The sequence below is a fragment of the Podarcis filfolensis genome, assembly GCF_964270895.1.
Source record: "Podarcis filfolensis genome assembly, chromosome: 3".
Lineage (NCBI taxonomy): Eukaryota > Metazoa > Chordata > Lepidosauria > Squamata > Lacertidae > Podarcis > Podarcis filfolensis.
In genome coordinates this window covers 62,247,560-62,269,327 of record NC_139606.1, presented here as the reverse complement: position 1 = coordinate 62,269,327, position 21,768 = coordinate 62,247,560, and the positions used below count along the sequence as shown (strand labels likewise).

The window sequence follows — 21,768 nt, the reverse complement described above, 5'->3', positions numbered from 1 at the left end:
ACTTAACCTTTACCTTAACAACTTATAATATGACTAAACCTTAACACCATAGCATACAGAACAGAACACCACACTAGAACAGATAGATAGAAAGAGAAAGTGAAACCCAGGCTTCTTCTGGCTGTATTTTTATAGTCAGCATGACCTTGACAGAAAGAGATAAGAGAACCAGTTTAAACCAGCTGAAGCTATAACCCAAACATCATGAACTTTCTGTCACACAGAGAAGCTTCCAAAACCCTCTTGAATTAATGATGATGATATAATAATAATAATAATAATAATAATAATAATAATAATAATAATAATTTATTTATACCCTGCCCATCTGGACGCGGGTGGCGCTGTGGGTAAAACCTCAGCGCCTAGGACTTGCCGATCGCATGGTCGGCGGTTCGAATCCCCACGGCGGGGTGCGCTCCCGTCGTTCGGTCCCAGCGCCTGCCAACCTAGCAGTTCAAAAGCACCCCCGGGTGCAAGTAGATAAATAGGGACCGCTTACCAGCGGGAAGGTAAACGGTGTTTCCGTGTGCCATGCTGGCTCGCCAGATGCAGCTTGTCATGCTGGCCACGTGACCCGGAAGTGTCTGCGGACAGCGCTGGCTCCCGGCCTCTAGACTGAGATGAGTGCACAACCCTAGAGTCTGTCAAGACTGGCCCGTACGGGCAGGGGTACCTTTACCTTTACCTTTTGCCCATCTGGCAGGGCTTCCACAGCCACTTTGGGCGGCTTCCAACAAAATATTAAAATACAGTAATTCATCAAACATTAAAAGCTTCCCTAAACAGGGCTGCAGAACAGGAAAGATCACTACACATCAGATCAATACTTTCTGTACTAAGAAATGCAAACTGACAGTTATAGCCCACTTAAATTATAAATGCAGTTGAGACTAACCATGAACTCCTGTGTAAGCTAACTCAGAAGTAAGCCCCACTGAGTTCAATTAGACTTACTCCCAAGTAAGAGGGTATGGCATTGCCACCTAAGCCCCACTGATTCCAGGACTACTGATATAGACATCCCTAGGACTGCATTGGAAGTGTGTTTTCTGTAGCTCATTCTTCATCATATCACTTAAAACTTCTTACCCATTTTCCCTCCTCTTCTGTTTGGCCAAAATAGTACATTTAGGATCAGGGAAGTGGAGGGAGGCCTTTGGGTTGACTCTTAACAGCTTTCAGTCTACAGAGAAACATACAGTGGTACCTCGGGTTACAGACGCTTCAGGTTACAGACTCCGCTAACCCAGAAATAGTACCTCGGGTTAAGAACTTTGCTTCAGGATGAGAACAGAAATCGTGCGGCGGCAGCAAGAGGCCCCATTAGCTAAAGTGGTACCTCAGGTTAAGAACAGTTTCAGGTTAAGAACGGACCTCCAGAACGAATTGAGTCCTTAACCTGAGGTACCACTGTACATGTCCGAGTGAGGGATTTACACTATCATAGTTTCGTCTCCTAACATTCAAGCATGCAGGTTGGAGGAGTGATACGGTCCACAAAAATCTCTGTCATGTGATTATTCCTGACACATAGATTGGCTCTAAAAACATCTTGTGCTTCTATTCTGCTATTCGTGCACATGTGTTGTTGTATTTAATGAAGGCATGAATAGATATAAATCTCTTTTTCAAGCTAACTTAGGGCCGCACAGGGATGTGGATTTACATTACCATTTCAACCTTTACATGCACTTTTCCCTGTTGTATTAACATATGTGCTCTTCATGAAGTATTAGCTCTGTTTATGAGGAGTGATTGTAAAGGCTGATCTCAAGAATAGCCCCAACTCACACAATGGGGCTTCCTTTAGCACATATGATTGAGTTGTCAGGAGTCCATGAGCTACTCCTAGCCTAACTAGCATTCAGCATCTTCCCCAGTCCAAAAACCTCTCTCGTTTTTCATCTCACCTGCTTTGCCTTATTCTGAGCATGCCAGGCAAAGCAGCCTGCTCAGTTTCGGAAAAAGCCATGTGTGTTGAATCCCCATCCAAAAGGTGATCAAAGTGTCTTCCTTCCTTTTTGATTTGACCAGTGAAGGATCTTTGGTGCCTGAAGTGTGAGTCATCATTTTTAAGTTTATATTATATATTACCATTGCATTTGGGGAATGGAGCATAGGGGTGGGGGTGACTCTGGGTTTAGACAGCTTTCTCTGTTTACTTACTCATACTTAGTATAAGGCAGCTTCCTATGTTCTTTTGCAGAGCTCTTTGTACTGCAGCTTAGTAATCAATGGCCTTTTCTAATTCTTTATTTCTACATTCTGCAGGATTAGATCAGGACAGTAAAAGAGATGAAATGCTGTGATCCCTTTTAACAAGACTGGTAAACTGACAGCCCAAAAGGCAGATATCACCCCCAAAACACATTTAACATCTTCGCTCAGTTTCATTTGTAAGAAAAATAGGCAATGAATCTCCATATGCATTTTACTGCCAATCTGCTGCTTGAAGATACAGTGGTGCCTCTACTTACGGACGCGATCCGTTCCGGGGTGCTCTTCGCACCTCAAAAAGTCCATAAGTAGAGCATCACTTCTGCACGTGTGCATGACACGATAGTGCGCTCCTGCGCATGCACGAAGCACGCAGACTGGGTTTGCCGCATTCGTAACCTGAAAAAAACGCAACGTGAAGCAAATGCAACTCGAGGTATGACTGTATATGTTTTAAGGAAGCATATACCCCCCTCCTTCGTTCCTTCCATGTCCTCATGCCATCAAAGTGCAGGGGCTTCATAGTTATAAAGCCTTGATCATAGGTTGTGGTAAGTTGGTTTGTTCAAACTTCTGGAACAATATAATGTCTGGACAATATAATGGCTGCCTGGAATATAGTAGCTGGATTCCCTTGGGAGGAAAGGCAGGATATAAATTTAATAAATAAATCTGCCTTGTAGAAAGAGATGTAGCTTTTAGTAGTCTGAAGCTGCATTCCTGTACACGCTTACATAGGAGGAAACCTCACTGAACACCACAGAACTTACTTCCAAGGAAATATGTATATGATTGTGCTGTCAGAAGTTTATGTTAAAAATAAATAAATAGGGAGAAACACTGTAACAGTGTCTTAACTCAATGAAGCTACACAGTATGGCTAACAGTTTTTAGTTTCTTTCTCACACATCAAACCTTACTGTGAAGGAAGTTTGCAGTGCATTTTTCAGAAAACAATAGTTAGAAGTCAACAAGAAAGTTTCTTCCACAGCCCAATGCAACATTTACACTTTGGCTGCAATAAATGGCTGGAGGAAAATATTTCACAAGAGTCCAAGAGGGCTTCCACCTATGTACGTTATTGACAATGGGTTATATGGGCGGATGTTTTGCTTAAAACAGGAGCACAAATCCTAAATGATAGGGTCTAGACATGGGTGTAGCCAAGGGGGACCAGGGGGGCAGGTGCCCCCCTAAAGCAAGTAAATCAATAAAAATAATTAACTGAGGTTCTGGCCCCCAAACATAAACCCTGGCTATGCACATGGGTCTAGACCAGGGGTCAGCAAACTTTTTCAGCAGGGGGCCACTCCACTGTCCCTCAGACCTTGTGGGGGGCTGGACTATATTTTTTGGGGGGTGAACGAATTCCTATGCCCCACAAATAACCCAGAGATGCATTTTAAATAAAAGCACACATTCTACTCCTGTAAAAACACCAGGCAGGCCCCACAAATAACCCATAGATGAATTTTAAATAAAAGGACACATTCTACTCATGTAAAAACATGCTGATTCCCAGACCACCTGCGGGCTGGATTTAGAAGGCGATTGGGCTGGATCCGGCCCCCAGGCCTTAGTTTGCCTACCCATGGTCTAGACAAGAACAATAATACAGTAGCTTCTAAATCTGCATGTTGTTTCCCCAAATGTAAATAGGAGCCAACTAGTATTAAAAGGGCGGCAATGGGGATTTTGAGTTCACTGCAGTGGAATTCATGAAAGGCAATTCCTAAGTGACAATCCAGAGAAAACAAACAGAAACGAATTTGCGTTTTGTTTTCCCCAAATGTGAACCAGGGCCAAGCAGAATTTAAAGGGAGGGGGCGGGAATTTGAGTTCGCTGGGGACAAATTCACAAGGGGCAGGAATTTCCTCCACACTTTATATGTTCAAAGGATGCGCGGGTCACAGGCTTGCAAATAAGCTACATTCCCGCACTTTGCTCTGCTCTCTTGGCTTCAAAAATCACCAGGGCTCCAGCGCTGCTTCCGCTTATCAAACGGGACGGCGGCAAAAAAAAAACACCGGCCCCTATCGGTGTTAGGGAAAGTGAAAAGAGGCTGCAGTTGTCCCTCCACACCGCCAGGTGGGGTGGGGGAGAGGGAAACGCAGGAGCAGATTAATCAGCAAGCTGCGGGGGGGGGGGGGGACCATGCGTGACACACTACGCGCGTCAGCCTATTTTCGCATCCGGGTCCCACGGGCGGCTTCTGGAGGCGTTTCCTTCCCCCCCCCCCTTTTTTTTTTGCAGGAACAGAGTTAAGTCGGGGCCGTAGTTGCGCGCGAGTTCCGCCAGGCCGAGAGGGCGTGGCTACGTCCAAGGAGAGACGTCCGTAAAACTTTTTTTATCGGGAGTCCCTCACATACACACATGCGCGCGCGCACACCCCTTCTCTTCTTCTTCCTCCCTTTCGAACGCCACGCCCCCTTCCCCCTGGTGTCGCGGCGCTTCCTCCGCCTTCCCCTCCCCAACTCCTTTAAGGAAGGCTCCGCGAGATCAACAAGCAACAGCTGAGGCGGCGCGCGCGCGCAAGCGAGAGAGAGAGCGCACGCGCCCCCTTCTCTTTCCTTCCGACCCCCTCCCGACCCCTCCCCCTCACGGCCGTTTCCTCACGGAGCCGCCGCCGCCTCCAGCGGTGGCTCCCGCGCGTGTGAGCGCGGCCCCGCGTCCGTCCGTTTGTTTCCCCTGCCGTCCGTCGTCCGTCCCTCCGCCCCGCCCAGTGGCAGGATCGATTCCCGGGGCAGGGCCGGGGCCGGGCCGGGCTGGCGTAAGATGGAGGGTCTGACGCTGAGCGAGACCGAGCAGCGCTACTACTGCGACCTCTTCTCGTACTGCGACACCGAGAGCACCAAGAAAGTGGCGTCCAACGGGAGGGTCCTCGAGCTCTTCCGCGCCGCGCAGCTGCCCAGCGAGGTGGTCCTGCAGGTAAACCCGCCGCCGTTGCCGCCTCTCCCTCCCGAGACCCCCTCGATCCCAGGGGCAGCAGGCTCCGTACTCAAGGGGGCGGCGAAGGGGGTGGGTGGGGGTGGAGAACGCGGTACGTGCCCAGCTCCCCCCACACCACCGTCTTGCTCCGTCCCCCACCCTTCCCACGTTCACACGCCCACCCTGGGCCCCCTACTCGGGGGTGGCTGCGGAGGGTTTCCTGCCCCGCGATGGGTTGAGCTGAGGGTATTAGCTGTGGCGGAATACGAGGGAATGTTTTTTTTAAAAAACAAGAGGCATACAGAAAAACGTGGTGTTGGTGTTCGTGGGGGCTTAGATAGACTCTGGCACCCCCGGATGCAGGGGATGTTCCCCTTGGAGTATTCCTTTTTTCACTTATTACAACGCATAGCATAGTTACATACATAACACAGTGTATCCAAGAGGGTTTTGTCAATGGGCTGTGTGTGTGTGTGTGTGTGTATCCCATATTTTAAAATAGCAACGGAGAAAATGAGTGGTAAAACTTGTAAAGTTCAAGGTACGTGATTGCTGCTTGGTTTGTTCTTGGGAAATTTAGATTCCTGCACTGCAGTGGGTGGACTAGATGGCCCTTGTGGTCCCTTCCAGCTCTACAATTCTAGGTAGTTTGGGGACTGCACAGGAAACAACCTTGTTTGTACATCTTGGGAGGAAGTATTGAAGTGACCCTGGCCTGAAGAAAGTATGGAAATTTGCTTTTACGTACATGTGCTGCTAGGTGAATTTAATATTATTACTGTACTGCCCAATTTGGACAACACTAATTTTGTTGTATCAGTTCTCTGAATTGCAGAGCCTTGACACTTTGCTGTTGTGAAATTAAGTTTAGTGCAGCAGTTCTGTTTCCTGTTTTCTAGGAGCTTCCCTGATGGCCCAAAGAACTATGTGGTGCATGCTGAACTATAGTTGCTTCTTATTTTCACTTATGTGACTGATTCACTTTAATGACTTGGACCAGAGTGCTCAGTTGCAATAGCCGCTGTGGTTTCATGGTTAGAGGGTTGGACTATGGCCTATGAGCCCAGGGTTCGAAACCCCACTTGGCCCTGAAGCTCACAGGGTGACCTTGGGCCAGCCACTGTCTTTCAGCCTAACCTATCTCACACAGTTGTTAGGATAAAATGCAGAGGGGAAAGCCATGTACACCAGCTCAAGCTCCTTAAAAAAAGGATGATGTAGGAAATAAATAATAAGAATCATAATATAAGTTATTGGGGTAGTCCATGACTCACATAAGTGTCCAGACACAGAAATGTGTGACTTGGTTACCATGCTAATATTAGACACTAAATTGCAACAAGCAGGTTATTCTGAGACACTGGCCCCTCTCAAATGTTTCAGTTTGTCATTAATTTGCAATACACATGTTAACAGACATTTAGTAAAGTTCTTTAAAATGTATAGATTTAAAATGTGCACATGTAGTGGCAGGGTTCTCATGAGGAATACTGAGTTCTAGCTGGGAAGTAATGGCTGTGTTACATTGTTTGAGTATCGTTAAGTCTGCCCTGTGTATTACAAAGCTGTTGGCGAAAAGCACATACAGAGAAGCTATCATGTTTGTAGTGCTTCAGCTTGTAAAATATGGAGAAGGCCTTGAAGCTTGACGTAATTGGAGTTCATCTAATAGATAACTTATCTGGCAAACTATTGCCTGTTTGTCTCTGGACACAGATGCTATGTCCAAAGGGAGTCAGTCTTTAGTTACAGTTCAATGAGACCCACAACTACTATAGTCTGCAAAATGAGTACACTTGTGTATAATCTTCGTATAAAGCGCTTCACGTTCATTAGGAGCATTAAGTGCTTTGCTGTCTGGCTAAAAACAATATGCTGGAGGTGGAATTAAAAATCTTTATATTATTAAAACTAGCAGCACCCACTTGGCATGTTCATCACTGTTCTTTATAAGCTTTCATTTGTCAGTGTCTTGAAATGACAATTGTCAACATGGTCTATGGAGAGGTTTTACTAGAATAACTACTTTAGATCATACTGCTAACACCATCTCCTATGTTTCCTGATAATGATAAAACTGTTCACCCAGTGCTCCCAGCTGCCACACTGCTCTATGGAGCCTTAAAAGTTAATATTTCTGTGATGCACTACTCGTACATTAGAGAATCTTGGTCTGGATATACATAAAAAGAAATTCATGGGTCCGTAGAGGGTGTAACTCCATGCTGTACATCTTACAACACAATCCTGAGCATATTTACTAGAAAGAAAATTCTACTGACATAAATAGGTCTTATTTCAAAGCATGTGTACATAGGATTGCAGCCTTGGCAAAACTTTAAGATCTCTATGTCAGATTAAACGTGGTTTCCAGTATCTGGCCAAGTATCCCTGTATCTTTCCTTTCTCTAGTTTAAAAAAAATAAGACAAGGAATAGCTAACATGGAATGTTAAAAACATCCTATCAGTTTAACCATGTGTACAAGAAAGTAACTACTTTGCAATGTATACACATATATGAACATTCTTGTATTAGAGCTGTGCATTTACAGCAAAACTTACACTGCCATCAATTTTAAGCTGTATATGCAGCTTAAAACCTGTTGTAAAAGGTCATGTGTGCAGTGACCCTTAAAAGTGTGTGGAGGGTAATAACCTTGTCTTATAGGAAACAGAAGTAGAACATCATAGGATGATTTGTGTGCCCGGCAACAGGATTGCATCAGCAGTTGTACTAGTTTTAAGTCAAGACATTCTGGTTCAGCCTCTCTGCAGTCTGGTGTATGTTGTGAAGCTCATCTGAGTAGAATAGCAAATTAAACAGCTAATATCCAACTGCCCCACCAATTTTAGCAGGCCCAAGTGCTGCCTTAGTGACTGTGAGGATCCGTGTCCTAACTTAGCTGGTTGATAACTTTAGTCTCTCTGTATTTCTCTATATTTTTCTCTGAATAGCAAATGCTGTTTTGCATTTTGCTGTTAAATGCATGTGTGATGATGTTCCGTTCTTTGTATTTTTGTTGTTGGTTAAGCTATTTTAAATGTTAAGTGATTTTAAAATGCTGTTAAATAAATAGGCAAAATGTTCAGTTATCTGTCAGGATCAAGCTCCAAAGGAGGAAGCCCATTATCAGTACAAATGTAAATCAAATTAAGTTGAGAGACAATTGATGCATAAGATGTAAGTAGAATAATCTAGGAAAACTTCGGCCATGATTCTGTTCAACAGGAGTTGTAGGAAGATGGTAGGTAAGAAAGTTAAGAAAATAAGAAGAATCCTGCTGGATCGGGCCAAGGAGAGATGATTAAAAACCTACTTAGGCTGCTACTCTGGGCTTTGATCAGGCAGTTGAGCACATTCCCATAGAGCTCAAGAGCTGGTTGTGCCTGCAATTGCTTGACATGTAACAGTGAATTGTAAATAGGGTAACTAGAAAAGAAATACCAAATACTACGTATTTTTAAATGAGTACAAATAAGTTCTGAATTTCAGTAAGTTCAGTAGGTGAGCTCTTCCTTAATTTTTAACTTTTGAACCAGCTTATCTTTGACAGTATTTTTAGAAAACTATGTTACTTGTAGAAAGGTGGAATGCAGGTACATCTGGTGCAGCAAGTTTGTTTTGTTTTTAAAGGTGGGTCATGTTTAGCTGCTATTCATTGAACTGGAACGTTGATCCATATGTAAATGTATGTGGGTTATCTGCTATTGTAAGCAATAGTTCAAGCATTCTACTAATTCAAGCGACTCAATAAGCATTTTTAAAAAGTCTAGAAAACATTTGCATTATAGTGGATGGCTGTTAGCATGCATGCTTTACACACCTACAAAACAAAATCCAGAATGTGGAAAATCAAGTTGTCTCAAAGTTTATTCTCCTAAAGGAACTAGGATTACCATAACTAATGGACCCTAGACCCGGGCTATATCAATATATCGTTAAGAATCAGTTATGAAGTCCACATAACGATAACGTTTTGATAAAAAGGGAGAGGATGGGGGATTTGGGGGGGCCGGCTTCTGTGTCATAATAGGGAGAAATAAAGTGGGGAAGATTTAACAGTTGCTGCCTTATGCTGAAATGGGAGATTGGGTGGTTGTTGTGAGGTGAGAGTGATGGGGAGGGTGGGTGCTTGTCGTTAAGCAGTGCAAGCAAATACGTGTCTACTCAGAAGTAAGCCCTACTGAATTCAGTGGGGCTTATTCCCAAGAAAGTAGAAGTAGGTTTAGTTGAACTGAGTGGGGCTTGCTTACTCATGCATAGAATTGCAGTTGGCCCTCTGAGTGGAGGAGATGCAACTTGACATTAGTAGATTACATAAATTAGTCTTAAATTAGTAGAAAACAGATTAAATTGTTAATCATATGTAAGCTTAATTAATATTTTTACTAAACCTACTACTTTTGTAAATTTTAAATTTGCCCCTAAAACTGCCTAGAACATTAATATATTCTCCAGAAATATTTCATGGTTTAGTTGAAGCATGCCATCATTGAGTTAATTTTCATATAATTATATATATCAAATTTATTTTTGTTGTTGTTTTCTCATATTTGTATTCTCTGTGACTCACCACTGTATTTTGGATTGGCCTGGACTTGAATACCACCATTTGGCATCCAAACTCAAAACCAAAGTCTTGTTTGGATGCATTTTGGCTTGCCTGCTGATGAAAGTGATGGTTTCATCAGTATGTGGTGATTTAGACCTGTAACTTAGTAGCAGTTGCCAGGACATTACCGTGTTCGCCTCTGTGTAGCTCCATCTTATTTCATATATCGTGATATATTGGTATATGACAATGTTAGCTGGTGATATATCGCAATATTGAAAACCAAATATTGCCCAGCCCTAATGGACACCATAGATGGTACCTGTCATGCTTTATCTATGTCCTGCTGGGGTATTGCTAAGGCTGTCAAAATAATAGGGAAATGTACTGTAGTACCTTTCACAGAACAACATGCTCATTGTGTTTGTAGAAAACTATGGGAGGTATCTGGTTGGTAGTGTATTGATAGAATGTATCCATCTGCAGAAGAAGGCACACACACACCCAAATACCCTTCCAAAATCTGCTCCAGATGATCACTCTCACAGTGCAGCTTTCAGTCAGCAAATATTGGGGAAAGTTGTGACTGGTTGGTTGCTCATTCTTGATTGCTTCTCCTGTCAAATCCAATAAAACCAGATCCTACATATGTCCTTCCAGTGTTGTTACACTTGCTTATAGCATCAATAAAGATTGATATAGGTGCTAGTGCTAGCAGTAGAATAAAATTAGTTGTAGGTTTACAGTCATACCTTGGAAGTCGAATGGAATCCGTTCCGGAAGTCTTTCCAAAATGTTCGGAAACCAAAATGCGTCTTCCGATTGGCTGCAGGAAGCTTCTGCAGCCAGTCGGAAGCCATGCCAGACGTTCGGCTTCCAAAAATCATTCATATACCAGAACACCCACTTCTGGAATTTGATCATTCGGGATCCAATTTGTTCAGGAGCCAAGGTGTTTGGGAGCCAAGGTAGACTGTATTTTAATTTACTGCTCTATGGTTGGTAGAGAAGGCAGTATTCAGAGGTACAGTTATGGTTGTGGAACTTCCTAATGCTATTGCAGTTCTAGAGAGTGTGGTACACAGACCCAAAAAATCCTTTATTTCATGCCACAGCATACACTTAACTAATTTGCATGGTTACTGTTGCACACAATAGCTTTGTGAAGTGTAAGTTTTGTAGTATAAGCTATAGTTTGTGTACGTGACAATGTAATAAAATACTGTTGTGTGTGTTGTCAAAAATACATCTTCCCATTTACACTGTGGTATGTTATGTAGGTACAACAAATGGTAATTGGGTGGCATTTTTAACGTGTGTTTTTTTAAAAAAATCAGTCTTCTAATATTGTGTCTGGGATACCATTTTCCTGTCATATTGCATTAAATTTAACTTTTTTGTACCTTACATAGCAGGGGTTTCGTTAGTTATGTTTATATTAAACAGACAATGGCTACAGTCACATATAATGATGCCAGCAAACTATGAGTTGCATGCTGGTGCAGACAGCTTAAGCAGTCCCTGATTTGCTCCTCCACCTCTAGGAGTGAAGGGTTGCTTGAGTTGTGTGTACAGCCTAATTTAATTCACCATGATTTGTTGGCAGTATTTTGTATGGCTTATGACCCTTTCGTTTCAATATTCCAGTGGGGCAGCTCAGCACTGAGAACACTCTACAGTATATAGTTGAGTTGATGCTGACTTTTTAAGAGCCTCATCAAGCTACATTTGTCCCTAGCAAACATCATTATGCTACATACAGACATACATTTAACATTGTAAATAAAAAAAACCTCTTCCTCCCCCCCCCCCCCATTTTTAAAAAAATAAAAGCAGAATTGATTCTTAGGAGTTGAACTTTGCACAAGTCATACTTTGATTACAGTTGGGTAGAGCAGTAAGATAAATTTGTTCTGAGGAGCAGTTATGGGTTGCTGACTGAAACAAATATTCATATTGGTATCGGGATAGTGTCAGGAAGGAAAAAACAAAATTTAAGAGGAATATGTGAACAAGGACATGGAAAGCTAGGTGTTCAGTTTAATTTAAATATTGGCCACAGATTGCAATTAAAATGTAATAATACAGTACATCAGATGTTTAATAAGGGAACTGGTATTTGTTATAATGGGCAAGAGAGAGATCAATCAAAATTATTTGCCATTGTAGCAAACATAGTGAAGGTATTGAGAATGAGACCAGTGAAATTGAAGTGAATCACTGTGCAGGAGAATGAGAACATTTTTTTCCTACCATAGTTTAATAGAAAACTACTGCACTTATGATATTATAGCAATGGTATTTATTGGCAAGCATATATAGAGTACAGTGAACTACTGTTTCTACTTCACCAAATTTATTATATTCATTTTGCTGGATGTTTCGGTTTTCTCTAGATCATGGAACTTTGTGGTGCAACAAGACTTGGATACTTTGGAAGAAGCCAATTCTACATTGCTTTGAAACTAGTTGCAGTGGCTCAGTCTGGGTTTCCACTACGAATGGAAAGCTTGAATTCTGGTAAGCCTTGAAATAAGTATTGAAATATAATTGACTAGGTTATTAAAATATGGCTCTTGTCTGATACCCCTCTACCAGCATATACCACTGACATGATTCCTCTGATGTTTTCTTAAACATCTCTTCCTTTAAAGGAAGTTTCCTCTAATAAGAACTTTTCTTGCATGACTGTTTTTAATGCTGTTGCAAGCAGCTCTACTCTAAGGATAAAAAAATGATATTCCCAAAGTGGAAAAAACACCAATGTCCCAATTCATTGACAATTTTGTACTTTAGATGTCAGACTATATGCTTTCCTTCAAATAATAGTTAGGTTTTAAACCTATGGTTATATTCTAGGAGGTTTAGACTTCTGATTGAAAGTTAGAAATGAGAAGCTCTGAGATGGATGTCATCAGAAATTTCGGCTACTTAGGTCTGCCTATTATTTTCACTTGATCCAGTCTGCAGACTGTGTTAACTTAGTGTCTTTATGTCATGTGTAAAGGTAAAAATGAGATAAAGGAACTGAGGCAGAAATAAAGTAATGATGGCTGATGGCCTTTATACTCATTTTTTGTATCTGTTGGGACAGAAAAAATGAACTGGGTAATACCCAGGTTAGCACTCATAACACACTCTTTTTTATTGGTGTCAAAAATGTGGCTATTTACCAGAACAAAGAGTTTTGCGATAGGTAGCGTATACCAAGGGGCATTTGTGTTTCCTCAACAACAGGACTTAAGTCTGAGTAGCTAACTGCTTTTGAAACTTGAGAAGATGGCAAGAAGGTCTGCTATTCTACTAAGTTTTTTTTAAAAAAAAACCCAGTTAGCGTAAACAAGCTCTTTTCTTTGCTTAGAATGATCTTTTTTTAATCCTCCTCATGAGGAATAGTATGCTTTTACAACTCTGTATCTGTTGTTTAGAGATGTAAGTCTTCTGTTTGTCAAACAGAGTTGGCGTTCCTCTCTTTGTTACCTCACAATTAAGTTATTATAGTATTTGATGTTGAGGTACCACATATTAGTAGAAGCAGGTGCTGAAAACTGCTGCCTTCTCTTAGAGAAGTTGCCCACCTTGAACCTCTTAGTGCATTTGACCCATAGAACTTCAAGTGGTTTGGAGCTTGACATATATAAGATGAGCTGCAATTCAGAGCAGTACATAACTTTTATTTACTTACTATTTCAGTAATTTCTAACTGACACTTGCTTTTCAGAACTTTCTCCACAACTGTTAAGATAATTTTTTTAAAGTGAAAACAAGCTGTCAGCATTGCCATGGTCCTGTTGATCGCATAAAACAAGTTTTTTTGGGGGGAGGGCAGCTTCAGGTTGTATGCTCTCATTGCTTGGAGAGAGGTGAATATAAATATAAAAGAAATATAAAAGGTTCCTGTGGGTGTTGAAAAATATCTGTCTATGAAATATTTAACATGCTAATGTCCATCTGTAGTCACTAAGGTGAAAAATTCAAGTTGGCTTCAAAGTTTGAGCTGTTAAATTCCTGTTCTGGCGAGAATTCTTTCTTCAACTGAATTGTCACAATCTTGATTGCAATTTTGAATTATTTGAATACTCTATTGGTTTTATATGGTTAATACAGGGGTGGGTAATCTTTTTGTTTTCAGGGACCAAGCCTTTAGCTGGCCCCACCCCATAGGCCAACTTTGACAAATGGGTGTGGCAAGCTACCTGTCAATCACACAACATTGTTATGTTGTCACATGATTGGCAGGTGGGTTACCCTGCCCACCTGTCAAAACCCTTTGCCACTTAAAAAGCCTGCCATGCAATCAGAGCTTGAAAGGATGGGCAGGGAGGCTTGGAAATGCAGGAAAGCATTTTCCAAGCCTTTAAAGATCGCTCCGGCAGAATAAGCACCTGTTTCTTCATCACTGTGTGATGGAGCAGCTCCTGTCAAAGCCAGTGCCTGCATAGAACAGACATTGGCTGTAGCAGGAACTGTTCCAGCTTGCCACAACTCTCAAGAAAATAGCAACTCTCAAGAAAATAATATTTTAATGGGGAATCAAAACATTTTGTAACTTAAGTGTCTTATAATAATCATGTGTGGTGTTGTTTTAACAGTCAAGGACCTCCCCCTGCCCAGATTTGTCATGTCAAAGAATGAGCAGGAACTGAGGCATTCATCGTTGTATTCTTCAGATCCTGATAACCCATCCTCCTATTCAGGTGCGATTCCTCCCCCACCAGGTAGAATACAAGTTAAAAAAGGCTCTGTGAGCCATGATGTCGTCCAGCAACGTCCAACGACAGATCAACAGGTAATGAAATATAAAGACTGACTAATGTTTTTAAGTATCCTTAATGGTTTTTATATTGTGGTTCTGTAATTATGTTAAAATACAAAGGGCAGTGCAAGTTTAGCAGTGATTTATTTGTTTTATAAATCTGGCTCTGAAATCTTAGGGGAAGAACCTCCAGAACAGATTTATGGTGTGTGCGGAGGGAGGGAGAAGCCCCATTGTACAAATGAAGCTCATTCCACACGTCCGTACCCCATTTAGTGCTACGTTGAATTCCATCCCTGGTGCCAAACAGAATAGAATTACTTATTACCTTGTAACTTTGCATGTAGGTCAAAAACTAAATTTGCTGCTACGGAGTGCGTTGTCAAACTAGTCTTACAATTTTGGCTGCAAGCTGATTTCACAAGCCCACTAGTTTGAGTGTATTTCTTTTTTTATTATTTATTTAAGAGAAATTACACTATATTGCTTCATACTATTGCAGTTAAGTTACAACTAAAGCTCCTTGAGAGGTCTTGGTTAGTGCTTTAGGTCTTTGTACATCTTTTTTTCTTTACATGACGCACCCATATTCTAGAAAAAGGCTAGGATAAGCCAGTCTGGCCACTGCATTATGGACCAATTGAAGTTTCCAAGTCATCTTCAAAGGCATCCCCATGTAGGGGATAAGAAACATCCTTGCAAGAGTGGCCTTCTTTGGATTCAACCCTCTATCCTGTCATTTTTTTTCCAGACACTTGCATGTAATTCTGTCTAGGTACTCTTATTTGGAGAGCGAGATGTGATTTCGTTACAATCTTCATGATCATTTTTATAACCAGTACTATATTTTACCAGTAGCATTTTTGTTTGGTGGCAGCCATGGGTAGGTACAGTCGTACCTCGGGTTGAAGTTGCTTCACGTTGAGCCTTTTCAGGTTGCGCTCTGCGGTGACGGTTTCGCCGCTCGCGCATGCGCAAGTGGTCAAAATGACGTCTCGCGCATGCGCAGAAGCGGCGAATCGTGACCTGTGCAGACGTGGGTTGCGTTTGCTTCAGGATGTGAACGGGGCTCCGGAACAGATCCCGTTTGTATCCAGAGGTACCACTGTGTTGACTAACAATTTACCATGGCATCCAAAGTCTGCAAGTAAGGCCTGTCTTTCTAAATCTTTTATTTGTTTCCTAGTAATAGGAGCTTTAGAAATAATGAAATGGTTTCACTTTTGGAGATGATATAACAAGCGGAAAGTGAAACCAGTGAATGATACAACTGGGTTCTGATAACATACCATGTAAAAATAAGTGGCAAAACCTAATATGGCTAAATTACAAGAACTGGGTATTCATGCTGTCCCTATTTATTTTCAAGATTCATTTGAATGCATGACAAGTTTTAATGTGCCCACTAAGTTTTATTATTTGCCTTGCCCTTGATCTTTTTGTTAGTATTAAAATCCCACCTGTTCTTAAGAAAGAATTTGTTCTTAAAGAAAGTGGTTTTTAAAAGATTGTTTTAGGTACATAGTATAACATTTTTAAAACTTCCTTTGTTTTATTAGGAGTCCACATCTCCCGTTGTTTCACCGCAGCAATCTCCACCAACCTCTCCACACACATGGAGGAAGCACAGCCGCCATCCCAGCGGAGGAAATAATGAGCGACCAGGGCCTTTTTGGGCTCCCTTTAGTGAAGCACAAGCAGGTATAAATAAATGTCTTCTGTTACGCTTCAAGTGTTGCCTGAGATTGTGGGTTTCTTAATATAGCCTAGTAGTGCCCCATGTATGAGGCAGGCCACTCTAGGGAGGTACAGACTTGAATCAGGGAGACAAAAGTAATCCTCTGGCCCACCTCAGTATGTCCTGATCAGTGACAAGAGCAGCTTCCTTTCACGCTAGTAAAAAGTCAACTAGGAATGTGCACCCTTGCCTTTTACCTACCATCTTGCCCCAGTACCACATCCCATCCTTTATTTTGGTCTAAAGAATCATTGGTAGAATCCTGTTTTTTGAAAACTCTTAATTTCCATAAGATTTATCTTTGTGAGAATGCATCTGGCCCTGCAATATTATTTTGATCAGTTTTTGTTTGCTTTTGAGGGAGATACCTGAAGTGTTTCAGCTTCACACAAGACTGTTTTCTTTCTGGTCACTTGTGCACTAGAGGAGGCCCAAACATTTTATTGTGATAAGGAAATTCAGTAGTAAAAAGTTGCAAAGGCTTGTTAGAATATTTCAGGCAACAACAAGAAGGACATAAAATAGAATGTGTATTCTGTTTAATGGCGCTTCACATTAAAGCTTTGAACTGTGAATTTCATTGAAGAAGGCAATTTCAGGCTAACATTCTAAAGTTGGAATCTTAACCACATTTTTATAGCATCCAATGCTGTAGGTCACACATGATCTGTTTGGAGGAGACAAGCCCTAAGCCCAACTTCCCATGACTTAGCAGCAGCAGGACCAGGGGAAGAGTGAAGCAGCCACAGTTTTTGCTCTGTGTATCCGCCTGCTTGCTCACTTGTGGTTAACGATAATTTGACTTAATGTTACATGCTAGATGTGCTTATATGAACACTATTTGGTTTAGACAGTGACCAGAGGAGTAAGAGAGATGTTAAAATAGAGTGTAAACGCTATACTAAAAATAGCACACTATGTAGCGTTTTCAAAAATAGCTGAACCTTGAAAAAGAAAAGTAGCTAAGTGTTCAAAGCATTAGAAAATAAAGGGTATTTCAATAGACTTTTTAATGGAACCCAAATCAATAAAAACTACTTCTTAGACTGTCTTGTGATGTTGGACAATGTCAGGGAATATAGCACCACAGCCAGGAAGCACAAACTGACTAGCATCTAATGTGGTGAGCATCTTTGAGGAGGCCCAGAAGAAAACCAAACCTCCAAATAAAACTATTTTTGGTAGGCAGATACCAAGCAAGACCACGTAAATTCTGCACTAAAAATAAATCTGCAACCTGCCTAAATTATGTACTGTTAGTAAGCAATTTTGTCTTATTTTGTGTATTTTTTGCACATTTTCTCTTTGCATTATTTTTATCCATATTTTCCTAGCCTGGGTATGGGCAAGTACATTGAAAACTTGCATCTAGCCTCCTAAAAAGCTTATTCTGTCACATTGTGTGCTTCCGAGTTTTCAGCAGATATTGCCCATACGTTGTCAGGTCTAGCTTATGGGCACAAGAGCTGCATTTTATTTTATTTTTTTAAAAAAGGAGGTTGAACCTCTGTGCTTAGTACTATGTTTCATTAAATTATGTCATACTTATATCCCTCATACTGCTTCCGTATTTGCCAACGTTAGTATAAACCTTGGAGGCTTGATCACAATTGTTTCTTGATTTCTGCTTGAGAGTCCAGCTCTCCTGTTCCAAAGTATCTTTGCTCAGTTTTCCAGTCTTTGCATGCCTCACTTTTTATTTCAATTAGGCCTAAGTCTTAGGCAAGACCACCTTGAACTCTGATAACTTTATGGACAAATTTAATAATCCAGCTTTTTGTTGTTGACTGTTGTAGGATAATGAGGTTTTTATTTCTGCCAGAAAGTGTATATAGTTTCAGTAATCAGTTGCTATTTGGTTGTACCGAGAAAGCCAAAAATAGCAGACAGTTGAGAACTGCAGCTTGCTTGTGCTCCTGTTCAAATTTGCATTGAATAATTGTTGGGTTGATTTCTTAGGGCAGGATTCAACTAATGGGTCCCATCAGCGCAAGTGCTGTGCAAGGACTCCTCCCTCACTTATCCCCTGAAATTGACTTGGCACGGGGGTCAGGAGAACCTCCAGAACAGCACACAGCGAGAGCAGAGGAGAGTGGGAGATTGTTCCACCTGGCAAGCCAATGCTTGCCCTGACAGAACAGTCGCCTTATTGCAACATTGAATTCCCCATTTTAGGGTGATTTATCATTTGTGACATTCAAATTAGACAGTTTGGCTACGTGTTATACAAATATTCTAGAAAGTTCAAAGAAAGGTATTTAAGGCAGCCAGAACAAGGCTATAAAGCATTCTAATAAAGTGTTCCTTGTTGGAAATAGAACTTCTGGGGCATATTGGGGCATCAGTTGTTAACAGGGAATCAAAGGGCATTGCTTGTCTTGAGAGCTGGCAGTGAATCATGTCACCTCATCATTTGTCCATCGCTACTACTTCACCACTTGCTCCATCTGAACCGTCATTATTTCCATACTACTTAGATAGAAGCCAGAGCTTTTTCAGGTGTGGGTGGGTGTGTTGGGGATTATTGTTTATACATAAACTACACAGGCCCTACAGATTGGCAGCCATTTCAAAGTTTCAGATCAGCTGTGGTAAAGAGAGAGAAAAGTTAGCAAATAGCAGGGAAGCTGGACAGTAGTGACCATAAGGAAGACTACTATTAGGCCATACTTGAAGTAGTAGGGGGAAAGGCTTTTTCTGAGGAAGAAGTCTCCTTTGTCCACTTAGCAGCTGTTGCTGCTTTGCTACAGACTAGAGCATTTATAAACAGAGCCATTTTGAAAAGAATGGACAAGGTCAACTGTCAAATTTTGAGGTAGCGCTTCAGCTTTATTAAACACTTTAAACAATCTAATTACTTCAATATAGCGAGTTCATTTGCAAAAAGGTGTTATCATTAAATAGTCCATCCTACCTCCCCTCTCCTGAAAAACTTCAGTAGAACAGGATTTACTTTTGTTAGATTTATTAATAGCACTCTTCTGAATTTAATAATAAAAACTGTTCCAATTCTTCCTGTGCTGGTTCTAAAGAGGAAAAGGAGCTTCACATCTTTCCTTCCTCTACCAAAATAGACTCGTATTTATTAAAGAGGGATTAATTTTCCTTTGCACTGAAAAGCGTGACCTTTCCTAGCAAAATAATAGTAATCTGTAAGGTATTAATCTAGTAGAATTCTGCTTTTCAAAGCCTTTCCCCCATTAAAATACTTTTGGTGCTCTGTGTATAGTCCTGCTAAGTATATTCATGAGAATGCTAAACTTTTACTTGTGATACACAGAGATTTAAGTTCCTGATTTTTTGATATACTACAGTTAGTATTTGTCATCCTTTTCTGGGAAGCGCACAAGAATTCCAAAGTGCAGTGCTCTTTTAGTGTGGTAGTGGCCTCCTGAATTAAGGAGCAGGCAACAATGCAGCATAGAACAAGAGGCAGACCATAGTCAGGTTCCAGCTCCAATCTAGAATTGTGAAAATCCACTTTAGAGGTCTTTTATTGCATAAGCGGTATATGATATTTGTTATATAAAAATTTTCTGTGATATCCTGTAGATATTGGTCTGTTACAGGGCATCATAGCCACACCATGGTTTGACCATTAGAACCATGCCTTTTGCTCAGTTGCTCATTCCTCAAATGCTTGTATCAAATTCCTTGCATCGTAGTGTGATGGCCAGTTTGTTGCATTCAGATCAGGCAAACAAGTTTATCACATGGAGTAGTTTGTTTACTGAGTGAAAAGAAAACTGTCATTTGAACTGGGTTTCCAATCCTTCTTTGGAGATAAACTTTGCTTTGTGATAACCGTAATTTACCTAATTAAGTTGCAACTTCAATGGGTTACCATAAACCAGGGAGTAAGAAGGGTAATGGGAGCATTTATGCCTGATTCATTTCGCAGTTTACCAAGCCCTCGTTTGGCCTCATTGTCAGAATTAAATTATAGACCAGGGACCAAAGGGATGCATAGCTTCCTGCGTGGACCTTGTTCTGGGCTGCGGAATTTGTTTTCCTAGGTAAAGGTAAAAGCAACCACAGGATGGTTAAGTTCAGCCAAAGGCTACTATGGGGGCGTGGCGCTCATCTCACTTCAGGCTGAGGGAGCCAGCATTTGTCCACAGACAGCTTTCCGGGTACTGCTTCTGTCCCATTTTCCTAGGAATAGCACCCCACTCACATTAGCATCCCTCAGTTTTAGGAACATTTTGAAATGTGGCACTGCATTGAATCTAGAATCATGTGATCTCACAGAATTTGTCCCATGGTACCTGGTTATGACTTTTCTTGAATAGACTGTGTGGCAGTCTTGAAATTGAACTGTTTTGGTTTTCAGGCTCCTGTAATACTGGTGATCCCATGTGGTCTGGCCATTCACCACCACCGCACCAAGAAAACTGGGTCAGTTTTGCTGATAACACACCAACCAGTACTATTTTAGCCATGCATCCTGCTTCTGTCCAGGTGTGACATTTTATTGGTATTCTTTTGATTTGCTTCATTCCAATTAATGTCAGTCATTTTCATATTGTCACCAAAGATTCATGCCGTGACTCTAAATGTGAGTGTGTTTAAGATCAGTCTCTGATCTATTCTTCTTTACATAAAATAACCCCTGTCACTAAAGATTCTTGATCAAGCAAACCTTTTAAGTTAACCTGCCAGCATATGCAAAACTAACTTTCAGCTTTTCTTTGTCCTTATAATTATTTTAAACTATTCTTTGCATAGTTTTCATAGCTTTGTGTTGCTTACATGAATGTTGCTACTTCTATCTTAAGTATATTTTCAAAATACTTTCTTTAGAATCCCACCTAACCAGCACAAACTGGAAGACTTCTAAAGCTACTTCAATAAATAACTTTCATTTCCTTTCTTAGGTCAATATACAAAATGGTAGGCTATTGATACATTTATATAATGCTGAAGAAAAATGTTTCCTTTCAGGACCAGACAACAGTCCGAACTGTAGCATCAGTTACTACAACAAATGAAATTCGTAGGCAATCAAGTAGTTATGATGATCCTTGGAAAATAACAGATGAACAAAGGCAATATTACATAAATCAGTTTAAAACCATTCAACCTGATCTAAACGGATATATTCCAGGTGAGTTCTTTTAAACACATAAGTTACAAGAGTACATATTTTAGTTTCTTACTAGTAAAGACACTGGGTTGATTTCTAAGATTCTATAAGCAGAGTTGCATTCCTGGTTCTTGCTAATGGAAGGGAGAGGCAGGTTTTGCTGATTTCCCATGTGCCCTCCAAAATCTGTTCTAGTGGGTCGAAAGATCCTCTGGAACAGTGAGGCAAGCAGTGTAAGGAATCCGCTAATTTATAGAATCCTCTGATTTATAGAAAGGAATCTTAGGCACCAACCTCGTATTTTCTTGGACTTTATATACCATTTATATGCCATTATAGTTTTGTGATGAGTGCTACAATTATATTATTGCATACAGTATGATTCCAGATAATTTTTAAAGCTAACGTTAGAAGATAGAAATCTCTTTAGAACCTCACTATTTTCAGTGTTTCTGCAATACACTTATATTTTTTTCCTGCAATAC

At 41.0% G+C, this 21,768-nt stretch overlaps 1 protein-coding gene across 15 annotated transcripts in view; it reads left to right on the top strand.

The window, feature by feature from the left end:
* The first annotated feature begins 4,358 nt into the window (after positions 1–4,358).
* The window catches only part of REPS1 (RALBP1 associated Eps domain containing 1), a 35,891-nt gene continuing 18,481 nt past the window's right edge, over positions 4,359–21,768 (top strand). For 2 of the 15 annotated variants that reach the window (XM_083607674.1, XM_083607683.1), the window contains exons 1-6: positions 4,467–5,149; positions 12,100–12,223; positions 14,296–14,492; positions 16,019–16,160; positions 20,531–20,595; positions 21,142–21,304. In XM_083607674.1, the coding sequence (XP_083463800.1) occupies positions 4,997–5,149; positions 12,100–12,223; positions 14,296–14,492; positions 16,019–16,160; positions 20,531–20,595; positions 21,142–21,304 (844 nt within the window). In that variant the 5' untranslated portion in view covers positions 4,467–4,996. Of the gene's footprint in view, positions 5,150–12,099; positions 12,224–14,295; positions 14,493–16,018; positions 16,161–20,530; positions 20,659–21,141; positions 21,305–21,768 lie in introns of all 15 variants that reach the window. The other 13 variants (XM_083607685.1, XM_083607680.1, XM_083607679.1 and 10 more) reach the window with 12 other exon arrangements.